This window comes from Paramisgurnus dabryanus, chromosome 2 (assembly GCF_030506205.2).
Source record: "Paramisgurnus dabryanus chromosome 2, PD_genome_1.1, whole genome shotgun sequence".
Taxonomy (NCBI): Eukaryota; Metazoa; Chordata; class Actinopteri; order Cypriniformes; family Cobitidae; genus Paramisgurnus; species Paramisgurnus dabryanus.
The window spans coordinates 38,552,762-38,566,848 of NC_133338.1; the positions used below are offsets into that span (position 1 = coordinate 38,552,762).

Genomic DNA, 14,087 nt, shown 5'->3' on the forward strand with positions numbered 1-14,087 from the left:
CAGGGGACCATGCTTTGAAAACTCTAAATTTGGGCTAAGCCCCCAATGTCTACAATGTCTGGCTCAGCCCCTGCAGCTATTTAACCTACTGTAATTCCTTTCACCAGTGAAATTTCAAATAGTTTAACTGTAAGTTCTTGTCATATTTTATTACCATTATCGAAACAATAGCGAATAACCTGTGATAATATGAGAAATGTTGAAGGTGCCTGAATAAATTTTTGTTTGACTGTATGTGACTAGGTAGTGGGCACTATTTGTTTAGAAGGAGCCAACAGTAAGACAGTAATGATGTTTTATGACTGGTTGGCCCCTGTTACTGTGGCTTTAGAGACTGTTGCTGTTGACAGAAGTTATGTAGCTCTGTGGTTGACAGATGCTGAAGTTGGCTGGGCATGAGGCTACACAGTGTACTTCTTGCATACAGTATTTGGTACACAGTGTATGTGGTCACCCTTAAACATCCAGTGACATGTCAACAGTTTTCATCTGTCTGACCAGTACATTTTTAATCTATTGTCTGCGTTTAGAAATGAAGCCCTTGGTGTGTTTTCTGTGCTTGCCATGCATGTTTAGAATAGCATGTCAGTAATTGTTTATTTGAAAAGCTAAAGAGTGATTGAAGGGCTAATTGCTCACCGCATGACTTCCATGGCACTTTGAAGCTTACCTTAACCCTGCCTGTTCAATCTGACAAATACGGCCTACATGCCTTCAGAATATCTGGGGAACATACACTTTAAAACCAAACTTGTTGTTGTAGTTAGTTTCTTTGGGGGAAAGCTATCAAATTTGATTCATTTTATCTGAGATGCCTGTTGGAGACACCACATTCATGGATGACTCAGACATATTTGTCACTTTGTAAGCTTACACAAATATGATGGAGCCTTCATTTTGTTGTCTTTATTTTAGTTGTTTGCAGTGATAACACAGGGTGTGGGCAATTATCCACCCACATACATGTAGACCATTATACATGAATTAAGGAATGCAGGAACTGTTTTGATAGCATGGTGCAAATGCAAAAAAAAAAACGTTGAGCGAGAAACACTGGGACCCAAGCAGTCCTTCACAAATGCCGCCAATTATAATGTCAAAGTGGAAAGCTTTTTGGAGAGCAACAGAGCTATTACTAAACGCCGTCTTGTAAAGATGTCTGACATTGGGGTGTAGTAAAGCATTGTATGGAAGCTCCATATTTAGTTTGGTGACGAGTGGTTGGTGCGTAAATGTCTGCTTATAATTATACCTTGAGTTCTGAGAGCTCTGAAAAATGGAAAGTGGGGTTTATTGAACAGCACAGACAATTGCTTTCATCCTTTTCAATCTTTTCTCTGCATTGATTTTATTGAGAAATCTCTGACATCTTTTTCTGAATTAAGAATTAATGAATTGCTCTGAGCGTAGTGGTGATTCACTACAAAGCACAAGGATGGTCGATTTTACTATTTTAAATGCAGACTATAAATGACCTTTACAAGAATGTCTTTCATTCAGTTATTCACAGAGTTTGCAATGTGTCCTTCAGTATAATAGAACTGAATAATACTTTACTTATTTTAGCCTAACAAACTGATCAGTATTTGGGCATCATTTGAAGCATCTCTCACTTTTAAAGCTTACATTATTTCTTTGAGGCTGATATTTGAAAACCTGCATTGATTGTCTTTTGTCTTCATTACTGTAATGTCCTTTTCACCAGCTTAGCCAGCAAAGCATTTCCAGACAAAATAACAACCTGTATCACCCTGTATTTAGTGTAAAACACTCCACTTAACCTTTATGGCTCTTCATGGCCCTGGCTATCTTTATATACTGTAGGTGGTAGATCATTTCATAATGGCACCTTATCTCCGGAGCTCAGTTCTATTAAACCTATATGCAACCTTACATCTTTAATCTAAGTTTATCTAAAACAACAATTACCTGTTGTTTAAATATTTAACATTTATGGTAATTATTATTATTATTAGGCTAAAATAATAGTTTTAAAGTATAAAATATTTTTCCTTTGCTTATATTTTACTATATTATAGATACTAAACATTTAGGTAAATGTATTTAGTTTTAACTTACTCATTTGTCATTACCATTTAAGTCAACCTAAAACTCCAACTAACATGTCAACTTTCCATAGTCATTTTGTCCTTAGAAATATAGCTCACCTTGGTGAGGTACCATGGGAAAATGCCATCATAGTTTTCTGGAACACCAATCTTAAGATGAGCAGTCTCAGAAAGCAAGATATTTAGAGATATCACCTAAAACAGAAAGGAGTTCAATACCTTTATTAAAACATTGTGAGTGATAAACCTCTAGAGATTCCAGAAAGAAGAAAAGCAATAAAAAAGAACTTACCTTCAGTACAATAAACCAGATACTCAGAGATTCCATTGTCCGAAGAATTGCCTTCAGACACAAAAATATAACATTTTAGTATTCACCCTTTGACGGAAAGGTTTGAACAAAAGATACTTAATTGTTTTTTCCCCAGCGTGCAGATGCTTTCACTCATCCAATTTACATAACAAAAGGAAAACAAAATAAAAAATGCCATCAGACCACAGAATGATTAACTCAGTGTGTTAAGAGTGAACACAGCTCATTAATGTAACCTCACGTCAGGGGTCCAATTACACAGGTGCTATTAGGAAAATGCATTTTCTTTCAGCATTTACAGGGATGAATGCAAGATTTAGCAGCTACCAATAAAAAAAATCAAACAAAAGTATTTAGCAGAAACAATATTTGTGACGGACCCAGTGATTACATTGGTAAAGAAAAAAAATTAACATTTACACTCTACAGTGTACAGAAGAAGTATTTACACAAAAAAATAAAGTAACAAAAGTACTAAAATATTAAATACGTAAATTAAATAATAAATAAATAAATACAAATCTATCCCTTTCTATTTTAAATGAAGAAAACACAGTTATGCCAAAATAAGTAAGATGAGATGGTTTAATTTGTTATACTGTATGTCTACATGCAGAACAATACAGAATGTGTGAAATTACAACCAAAATGTCTAAATCTGAAAAAAAAAAACATTTTGGAGGAGTAGGACTGCTTGTGTTTTGATTTAATAAGGTTTAATATGCAATCTATACGTACACCTCACTCCCAGAAAAAAAGGGACAAGAAGGTACAAAGTTGGCACTGGGTGTACACTCTAAAAAACAAACGGTGCTATATAGCACCAAAACAGTTGCTTTGGATCGTAACGATAGAAGAACCATTTTTAGTGCCATATAGCACCGGTGAAGAACCAGTGAAGCACCAGTGAAGCACCAGTGAAGCACCTGTGTAGAACCATATAGTGCTATGTAGAACCATATGTGGTGCTATATGGCCCCTATATGGTTCTACACTGGTGCTTCACTGGTGCTTCACTGGTTCTTCACCGGTGCTATATGGCACTAAAATGGTTCTTCTATCGTTACGATCCAAAGCAATTGTTTTGGTGCTATATAGCACCGTTTGTTTTTTTAGAGTGTACCTTTTCAAAATGGTACCTCAAAGATACAAATTAGAGGTACATACTGGTACATATCTGTACATAAACTATACAAATTAGGACCTTTTTATACTGTCCCAGTGACAACTTTTTTCTAAAAGAGTGGTATACACTCTAAAAAACAAACGGTGCTATATAGCACCAAAACAGTTGCTTTGGATCGTAACGATAGAAGAACCATTTTTAGTGCCATATAGCACCGGTGAAGAACCAGTGAAGCACCAGTGAAGCACCTGTGTAGAACCATATAGTGCTATGTAGAACCATATGTGGTGCTATATGGCCCCTATATGGTTCTACACTGGTGCTTCACTGGTGCTTCACTGGTGCTTCACTGGTGCTTCACTGGTTCTTCACCGGTGCTATATGGCACTAAAATGGTTCTTCTATCGTTACGATCCAAAGCAATTGTTTTGGTGCTATATAGCACCGTTTGTTTTTTTAGAGTGTAGAACAACAATACAAAAAGGTTAAAAAAAACTACATCTTATCTAAATCCGAGCAACATTGTGAAGAATATCTAGTAAACTCTACAATAATTGTTTTTGTTATCTTCCACCTATCATTATTTTTTTTAAAACATTGTTTAATGAATGTAGCTCTTACCTCCAGTCCACACGTCTAGTGAGTAGGGTGAGAATGGCTTGAGGTGTTAGACGAACACCGCATCTCCTTTCTCTCTGATTAATGATTAGCTTTCTTAATTTGCCTCAGAAAACCTTTAACTACCTTGTTTCCTCCAATTTTACAACTTACTAGCAAGTTTCTGCCTTGCATATGCATGAGTGAACAAACTGTGTGATATTAGAACATCAAAGAAGTTAAGTGCATATTTTGGTGATAGTGAATAGAACAAATCTCAACATAATTGTTTTACCATAATCAGAATTTTATTATAAAACCAATGTAAACATGTAACAAAATGAACAACTCAATAATATTAAATGGCATTAAGTGCAAATCAAACATTTTTCAAAACAGCTCACAACACATTATTTATTGCTTCTGTCATCTTCACAAGGAGCATTTGTCAGAGTAGCTGAGCATGTCAGATTTCTTATATTGAAACATCTTATTTTATTGCCTCTTGCCCCACCCACGACAACCCCAAGCCTTCTAGTTTTATGTCTTGGCTGAGTTACGAACCTGCGTACTCAGTTTCAAGTAACTTTTGATATAATGTCACATAAGCCAGAAAATGATTTGTGCTCATCTCCTGGACATGCACACGTGAGGGTGCATTCCACATCTGATAATCAGTACAGCGATAAAACACAAAATAGGAAAAGATTTTGTTTGCCTCCGAGCAAACATCACCTCAAAAGGGAACATTATGTTTTGTGGATTTACCTCATATTTACATTCATTAAAATGGACAAATATACATGTTAAGGCAGCAAAACACACTAAACAAAAATAAAATAAAACGTAACCTTTAAAAGCTTCATGCCGGAAAATCAACATGAATTTGACAGCTTTTTTATAATCTCTCATTCAGTTTAAAAAACATGTTCATATTTTTCTGTACGGCTATTCAGTCCTTATAATAGTAATAAAATCACACAGCTTCTGGTCTTAGGTTTGAGAGAGCATATCACTCCAGTTTTTCAGAGCACAGACAGGTCATGACAGGATTTGGACTTCTGTCTAAAAGCCATCTTCTTGTTTTTCCGGGCCACCATGCGGCCCAAGAAACGTTTGGCTTTCTTGCTCATGCTCTCACGTCGCTTGCAGTTGGCCATGCGTCGGGCATTCTCTTCCTTGCTGTCTTTGCGTAGGCGTATTTGCCGCACAATGCCCTCAAAGAGGTCGCTGACATTGTGATGCAAGGAGGCTGAGGTCTCAATGAACTTGCAGTCAAACACTACGGCGCATGCACTGCCCTCTAGAGAGAGAGAAGACAACAACAGAGATGCAGATACAGGTGAGTAACGGCTACATTACCAGAGAGAAAAAGACTACTACTTTTTCTTCCCTATCAGAGGTTTGAATTTTCTTTAAACTGCCATTAAATATATGATAAATGAAAAAAAATCTTACCATCTTTTGACACTTCTCTGGAGCGCACTAGGTCACTCTTGTTTCCCACCAGGATGATGGGGATGTTCTCAGACTGTCGAGCTCTGCGCAGCTGGATTCGCAGCTCTGATGCCTTCTCAAAGCTGGACTTGTCTGTCACGGAGTACACTATGATGTAGGCATCACCCATTCGCATACATTGGTCTTTAAGCCACTGGCTGTTATCCTGCAGGATTTAAATGGACTGTTATCATGACTTATTTTACAAACGTGCAAACAGAATATTTATTTCAGTGTTTCACATATAAATATTAGATTTTTGTCTTACCTGTTCCCATATGTCATACAGAAGAATTGATGTCTCCTCGTCATCGACAACAAGTGATCTGTCATAGGTGTTTCCTGAAATAAATGCTATATATTAGTGCTCATCTCTAATGTGTTAAAGCATGTAATCATTTTCCAAAGTATTGATTTGATCACTTAAACAGATGCTGCCTGAAGAATATGCTATAGATCTCCTATAATGTTGCATGCAAAAATGGTCGTGACTAAGTCATAGATAGTCGATGCACAACCTCGTACCTTTTGAGTTACATTCTACCTCAAAACACTTTTCGTATTTATAATATTGTTTTATTTTAAACCCTTCTATATCAAGACATAACAATTACCTGTTTCCTCACAATCGTTATTATCTTCAACTCCGCCAAATATTCTCGCCAAACTGGACTTCCCCACGCCTTGTTCACCTAAGAGCACCACCTTGTAGACCTGTCCCTCTGAATCACTGCCGGATGAGATGACGGAGTCGGAGGAATCGGACACGCAGCTGTTCATGTTCTCCTCACCAGGATTGAAGCACATGAGGCGGGAGAGCTCGCCCGTTTGAGCAGCGGGCATCGTCGCGTGCAGTTCCCGGTCATCCACCGGCATGCTTCTCCTGTGCAGGTTCTGCAGGTGGACGGGAAACGGCATGCTGCCTCTTCTCTTGTCCATGTTTCTCAGCTTGTCTTCTTTGTTTAAAGTCATGACTCCAAACCTGTCTGTGTAAAACGTAACTGTTATAAAACATTTCCTTTTATTATATAGGCTATATATGGTTTGTAATGAATGAGACTTTCTAGTAGGCTGCCAGCACCCCAATATTCTTTAACGACAATCAAGAATCGTTTAACTTATGTAAAACCTTTGTAACGACAAATGTAACGTTATTAATCCAACGAATCACAGTTTAGCAATGATATTGTAATGAAACTGTGTAAATAAACATAATATCAACCACCAAAAATATGGATAGGCTACTTCGTTTTTAGGCTACAATAGAACCAATGTTTATTTTCTCGGGGTTTATTCAGTTCAATTTTATTTCCATTAGATTATTTGAGACATAAGAAAACAGTACAAAAATAAGGCTAAACGAAAAACACCCCGAATAGCCTACAATGCTTTATAGTAAACTAACTATGAGAAAGTCAATCAGAAATGATACTTACATATGATTTCGGCTTTAAGGTGTCCTCGCTGTCAATGTCAAAATCCTAGTGTTGAAAAAGCCTGTCGTTTTACTCCGTTATTTTGTCCGCTGAGGGTTTTGGTTATGATCCGTGACGAGACGGATCCCCTTATTTATTGCGCTCTGGAGTCAGTGACGTCAGACTGAGGGGAGGGGGGCTTGCCTCGGAGAATCACGTCTCTCTTTATAGTAACATCATGATGGTGAGAGATGAACAAGAGGAGGGAGGGAGAAGGGGGCGGAATCCGACACACTGCTTGTGTGATTCACAAATTGCGTGGGTGTCCGGCAGAGAGGGTCTTTCCTCCCCCTACACGTGTACCAAGTAAAATCAAGAAGGTATACCGTACGCATTTTCTTAGCCTTAATTACACATATGAAGGATGTGGACATGTATATGCGTGTGTGTGTGTGTGTATATATAAATATATATATATATATATATTTCCTGGCATTCCTGGATCAATTGTTACTAAGCTGCCTCTGATTTTAAGTAGTATCATTTACTATAAGAATTACTGTAGGCATACTATTCAAAGTATTTAATATATTAGCCCAAATAGTAAATTGTAGTATATTATTGTAATTACCACACTTTGTAAATGTTTTTATAATTTATTAGGTAAGGTTGAAAAGCACTAGGCCTATACTATAGAACCCTGGAATTTTATTACAGCTTACAATAGTAAAAACCAAAAAAAAACACTAAACTATCGTTTCATGTGGGTTATCAGAAAATTTGTGTTTTGTATCTGCTCTGGACACTTCTCAAGGGCAAATTCTAGAAACGTTGGTACATAAATGATGTGTTCAACGTTGCCATCTGGTGGTGAATGAAAGGTATTGTTTGGGGTGGCGTGCATTCGCAAACCTGCGCCAGACCGACTAAATAAAACATAACATACAAGTAAATGTGAATCTCCCCTTTCCTGTTAATTTTGTCAATTTACCATATTTTTTTCTGTGAAGGATAACTCAGATTTTTACAAGCGGGAAACTTACCCACACTAAGCTGAATTGAGATTTATGTAAAGAGGTTGGTGTATTGTAATAACTTTGTAATGTATTGTAAAGACTCAGAGCTTATTCTCTGCTAGCAGCTAAACAACTCTTTTACAACCTTTACAGTCATGCAAACATAATGGAAATCCACAAAAGGCTGCATTAAAGAATTGCATAAATCATATTTTATTCATAATTATATAGACATATGAATGATAAAGCTATTTATATAATTTACTATGTTTAATTACTATACCAACTATATTAATAACGTTAATGCCATTTCATTTAGTTGATGTTGGCATTTTTCATGACAAGACCCAAAAAAATCCAGCATTAGTCAGTCTGTTGAAGATGAATATTGAAGATGTGTTCTATTACCTGAAATCGTATCTATCATGCATTTTTAATGCTTGCCAGCGAAAGCACTTTTAAGTCTTGAAAGCCAACCAAGTGTAATCTAAATAGATTTGTCAGCTTATTGTATTTATTATAGTATCAGCATTTCATTGCCTTCCATCTCATATTATCCCTCAGACCTTTTGAAACAAAAAAGTTTTATAACACAGGTGACAGGTGAGTCAACTTAATACATAATAATGACGAATTTCGTACAGAAATCACATACTGTTTGTCCTTCCAGACCATAGTAACAGAGACAAAAACAAAGGTAGGTTAATAAAAGCTATTATGCTTGTGCAATGCCTGATCCAGCACTTGCAACAGAATGTTTTGTCCCTTTCCCTGGTAATTATATATAAAAAAAAAACAAGTCTACATCTCACTGAGCTGTTCAGAGATGTGTCAGATACAAGACTTGTAATTCTTACTCTTAACTACTTTAAAGAATATATGAAAAGCTCAGACCGTGTTTTCTTGTAAATTAGCATTTTTTTAAATCAAGACTGTTAATGGATTCTGCTTTATCAGACTTTGCATCTGAACTGCTCATACATGTAGGCCAATATTTATAGTGGATAAAACCTTTTTTGTTCTAATAATATGTGGATGTGTCTTAATAATATTAGAAGTCTGCTCCCTCAGGCAGCATTTAATTAACCCTGTGAAAAGTCATCTGAATTACTAAAACAAGAATCTATGGGAGGCAGTGCATTACAGAAACTGACTCACAGGTAATGAGTTCACAGATTATAACACTTTATTATACTTTGTTCAATTGAAATGGCAGACCTACAACTGTAATGATATATGCTTGCCTCAAGATAATTCAATATAAAAAAATCGTAATGCAGTTACAACCATAGCAACTTCTAGCTCTCTGCGTCAAAACTTGCACTTGTTTTGTTTGTTTTTTACGTATGAGCAAGCACTGAAATGAACTATACTAAGGCTCCATCAACTTGACAAAACAGGCATTATTTACTAGTCATGAAATTCCCACCTTAATTAATTAACAGGTGTAATTTACAGTGAATCCCCACCTTTGTAAATCTAAAGACGTTTTGTTCAAAAAACTTAGAAAGACAAAAAGGCGAACTGTTTATTTTTTTAAGATGATGAATCCATATAAGACAATGAGCAATTCTATTCTAAATAATACAAATATATATATATATATATATATATATATATATATATATATATATATATATATATATATCAATTAGTTTATCCACTTACACTCAAACATAAAAGGGGATCCAGTTTCAATATTCGATTCCTGACACATGTTGGAGTTTAAATACTCCATTGGAGCAATAAGTAAACAACATATCCAAAAAAATTTTTTCATAAGTATACTTATATATTTTTTTAACAGTAAGGCTTCCTTTTCTTATCAGGTAATATTACAACTATTACACAGCTCTGGCTTGCATGTATGGAGTTCTCCAATCACATGGCTCTAGTGGACAGACATTGGTTGACCACCTCTAGCAGCTGAGAGTTCTCCAGAGCTGCTGCCACTCTCTCTTTGTCTGCAAGCTGCTTATTAACTGGTACAGAAGATAACAACATTTTAAAAATAGGCTTTACTCATCAATTTATAAGAGATTATACCCTTAAAAGAATAGTTTACCCAAAAATTACAACTCTGTAATTACTGGAAAAAACAGCAGGTTCAAAATGAGTAGCGGATATAATATATATTTTTTGTTTAATGTTTAATGGTTTTTGAGCAAAACAAAACATTTATTTATTTACAGCAATTGTGCACACACTCTGTCCAAAAATATAATTAAATGTATGCACTGGGATATTATCACAGTCTCTCTAGACATTGATATCATCCACGTAAAAAGTTATGTTCAGCTGAAAAAATCCAAATGATGTAATTTGGTATCTAAATGAAAAAACTATAATGACAAAATGAACTAATCGTATTCTACATTTTATCATAAAAGTTTACCTGCATCCTCAGAGGCATGTGTGCCAGGTGTGATGTGAACATCAATCTAACAACAAAGATAAAAATGACTAAGATAAAAAAGCAAAGCCAATAATTGCGTTTCATTTTAAAAGCCTCTCTCACGGAACTTACCTTAAATCTGTTAGGCAGGGAGCGCAGAAGCTTGACTTTGATGGACAGGCCAATGAGGGTGGCCATACTGCAGTGTGGGATGGTAGGGGTGAACTCTACAGACACTGTGCTCTCTTGGTCATTCACCTACTCACAGATCGAAATATTATGGATGATTATTGATAGACAGAAATAAGAAAATGATACTTTTCTTACTTTGATTTAAAAAGCTGACTGATTAGACTCACTTGAACGCGGATCTGTTCCACGACATTTAGTTCTTCGAGGGACAGTGGATGCTCAGGATCATTTATAGATCTGATGAGATGTACTCCTTGGTTAAGGTTTTTAATTTTACTTGCTTAAATCGTGTTAATTTACTTAAAATACATCTAACTTTTTAGCTTACTTAAAATCAACGTATAAGATAATAAGTTAGTGTAAACATAACAAATAAATCATCCAAGAAGGATGGCTTGTCAGGACAGCTCAATAACAAAATTGAAGTGAAATGTTTGAAAGGATATCGAAGATCTCTCTGTCATCGATAGGATCAGCAACATCCTCGTTTTCGTCACTGGCAGTGGTGAGTCTTTCACCTGATCGCTGAAATATCAGAGGATTGGCGTTTTCAAGTCGGGTTCCTCCTGACATTATAAACACTCACAAATAATCCACTAAAAGACGACTTTCCCTATTGCGCTTTCGTAGCCGCAAAATAATAATAATAACTCCAAACAAACCACGATATACCTAAACGATCATATCAACAACAGGATACCACCAGCAAGCAAATATCGAACAACCGGAAAGAGCGCGTCACGTTTTCAAAATAAAAGCTTCAAATAACGATCACAGACAAATGACTGCTACTTCTGCTGCTGCTAATAATAATAATAATAATAATAATAATAATAGTCATATTTATAATAATAATAATAATAGTAATAATTATAATAATAATAATATTAGTTGTCATTGTAATTATTATATTTTAGTGATAAACAAATTTCTGAGAAATTTTGAATTTCTGAGAAAATCACTAGTTAAAATGTCATTTTGTCTAATTTCTTGCTGTTGTTTACCAAAGTAAATAAAAGTTTAAACAAAAACTTCAAGAAAAGAACAGAGACCTATAAAACCTTTAAATAACACATTTTTAAATTACTAATAAATATTACCAAACCAATTCTGTGATATGGCATAGTCATGGTCAAAATATTTTGACCATGACTATGCCATATCACAGAATTGGTTTGGTAATATTTATTAGTGGTGGCTATTACTATTAAGGTGGCTTTTTATAGGGGTGCCTGGTGCTGGCACAAAAAAGGTTTTTTCTCTAGCAGTAGATTGACATCTTAGTTTTAAACACACAGAAAACTAAATAAAGCTGAATGCTTATTTATAGATGGTATGTGTAGTAGCTACATTAGTTTTTCTTTAGATAGCTATTGAAAATTCATTGCTATGTTTGCTCATATAACCCTTCATAGAAGCTTTGAGATTTTGAGCTTAATAGGCCAAGTACCCCTGAGCAAAATGAATTTGTTGCTGGTATAAAGCACTCCTACGTTGCACATGTGCACATATATGCACTGAAATAAAACAGACTAATAAAAACGTGATTACACTAACATAAACATGGTTCTATAGTTACAGAACAATGGACAATAGTTAATGCAAACCACATGCACATTACCAGTACAAAACAATATGGTTCAATGTAATGTATACATTTTTTTTTTTTTTGCTATTTTAATGTATTAGAGGACACATAAACAGCAATGTTGGATCCTACTACACTTTATAATGAGCCTCATTCTTAAAGAAAAAATCACCCACAAAAAGGATTTATAGACAAAAAGATTATTTAAAAAAAATCACATGCTATATTTAATGGACACACACTTTTATTGCAGGCCCTGTTCCAGCCAATAAGGCTTTAAATCTGGAAACGCTGTCCTGCATTGGTCTGCTACAAAATTAGCATTCCTATTATCTTCAATCTGTGAAGGTCAAAAGGTAGTTAACTCTGATATGCATACTAGGCTTGAGTATAGGCTTTACAATTTATCAAATTGCTACATATACTTCCTACCTTGAAATTACCTTTATTCTCATCTGTAGATATGTTCATTTTAGATTTGTGTATTATTTTTATTAACAAATATTCCCTGAGATTATGTGAAATATAATTTGAAATACTTTATTAATAAAAAAACTTGACTGTATTTTCTTAATGATAATAATAATAAACCAGTATTTATTGCAAATTAGTTACTTTTTCAAATCTCTGATATAGCTATAAAGAATTTTAATGGCATGCAATTTATCCATAAGGGGGCAGTCTTACACCATGCCATACTTTCCATTTTGTTATAATCTGACCTGGGTTTAATGCCAGTCGATAGAGAAAGCAGATAATCTCTGACATCATCCTTTTTCTTTCCTCATTCGCTGACTACAAATAAGAGGATTATTTATAGGTGCTGTTAAAAATCTCCACAATGCAATATACAAATTCTGTGATATTCTTTTAGGATTAAGACATGTCTTGTTAAAAAAAGAGAAACAGTTGATTCTTTGTTTTAGTTTTAGACAGAAGCTAAAGCTTAATATGAAATAAACTTGTGCTACCTCACACAAGTAGTGATACCTCATCCTCTGAATCCCAATACCATCCCATTGATTATGCAACGTTTACATGCAATGCCGTAAAGAAACACGCATGCAAACACTTGCTCTTCACCGAACCTTCCTGAAGGTCATTATACACGGTTGAGTCATCACTCCTGGTCAGGAATAATAGTTGAATCTGGGCCTGTCCTGGTTCTGGTGAGTGCCTCTGACATTTTCAGTGGAAGTATATGTCCGTGTGTAATAATAACAGAAGTTCAGGAGTTCTCACAAAGAGACGCTTTTGAAAATCCTGCAAAAGGTTAAGCAACCAAAATGAAGCTTGCAAGGGCTGGATGTGATGAATAAAAAATGAACATTGTTATATAACAGGTACGAGGTACAACAGAATGTGTGAGAGACACAAACATGCAAATAGTTTTATAATACATGTCATACTGTATATTATCATTGGCAGGGATGTCAGAAATGAATGAAGAAATGCATGCACCACACAACCTTGAAAAAACACTGAATCACCTTTTTGTCTATTGTTTCTGTTTTTGCAAATGTCTGAAAGAGATTTTTAACAATACTGTTTTTGCGAGGTAGTGCTCTATCAGATTGCCGAAGGGTAACTTTGTGTTTTGCTGAGGGCATTGTAGATATTCAAACTTGAAGTAGATTCATTTTGTTGATTCTGGATTTCAGCCACACTGCTGATTAAAGAGTCATTTAGCTGGTGGGTAGCCAACTCTTACACACTTTGTAGTGCCCTATTTGTATTTGATACTTACACATTTCTATTAACTAATGTGTTTGAAGAGGTAATGGGGCTGATAAGAAGATAAACTTCTACAGCAGTATCCAATTACATTTTTTTCTCAGCCTATGTACTCACTGTTATGTATGAATGTTCTTATCTGTCA

The 14,087-nt window shown here is 35.2% G+C and overlaps 2 protein-coding genes across 3 annotated transcripts; both read right to left on the reverse strand.

The window, feature by feature from the left end:
- Positions 1–4,384: 4,384 nt before the first annotated feature.
- rrad (Ras-related associated with diabetes) lies at positions 4,385–7,167 on the reverse strand. 2 transcript variants are annotated; one of them, XM_065289287.2, is made up of 5 exons: positions 7,039–7,136; positions 6,217–6,584; positions 5,871–5,944; positions 5,564–5,768; positions 4,385–5,408 (listed from the first exon to the last, which is right to left on the reverse strand). In XM_065289287.2, coding segments are annotated over exons 1-5 (927 nt in total). In that variant the 5' UTR covers positions 7,041–7,136; the 3' UTR covers positions 4,385–5,130. The 2 variants fall into 2 exon arrangements, with proteins under 2 accessions (XP_065145359.1, XP_065145360.1); XM_065289288.2 differs by having other exon boundaries at positions 4,386–5,408; positions 6,217–6,588; positions 7,039–7,167.
- Positions 7,168–9,197: 2,030 nt separating this feature from the next.
- Positions 9,198–11,359, reverse strand: ciao2b (cytosolic iron-sulfur assembly component 2B). The gene is made up of 5 exons (XM_073813659.1): positions 11,065–11,359; positions 10,788–10,865; positions 10,561–10,686; positions 10,429–10,474; positions 9,198–10,015 (listed from the first exon to the last, which is right to left on the reverse strand). The coding sequence occupies exons 1-5, from the start codon at positions 11,191–11,193 to the stop codon at positions 9,915–9,917; spliced, it is 480 nt and encodes a 159-aa protein (XP_073669760.1). The 5' UTR covers positions 11,194–11,359; the 3' UTR covers positions 9,198–9,914.
- Between the last annotated feature and the right edge of the window lie 2,728 nt (positions 11,360–14,087).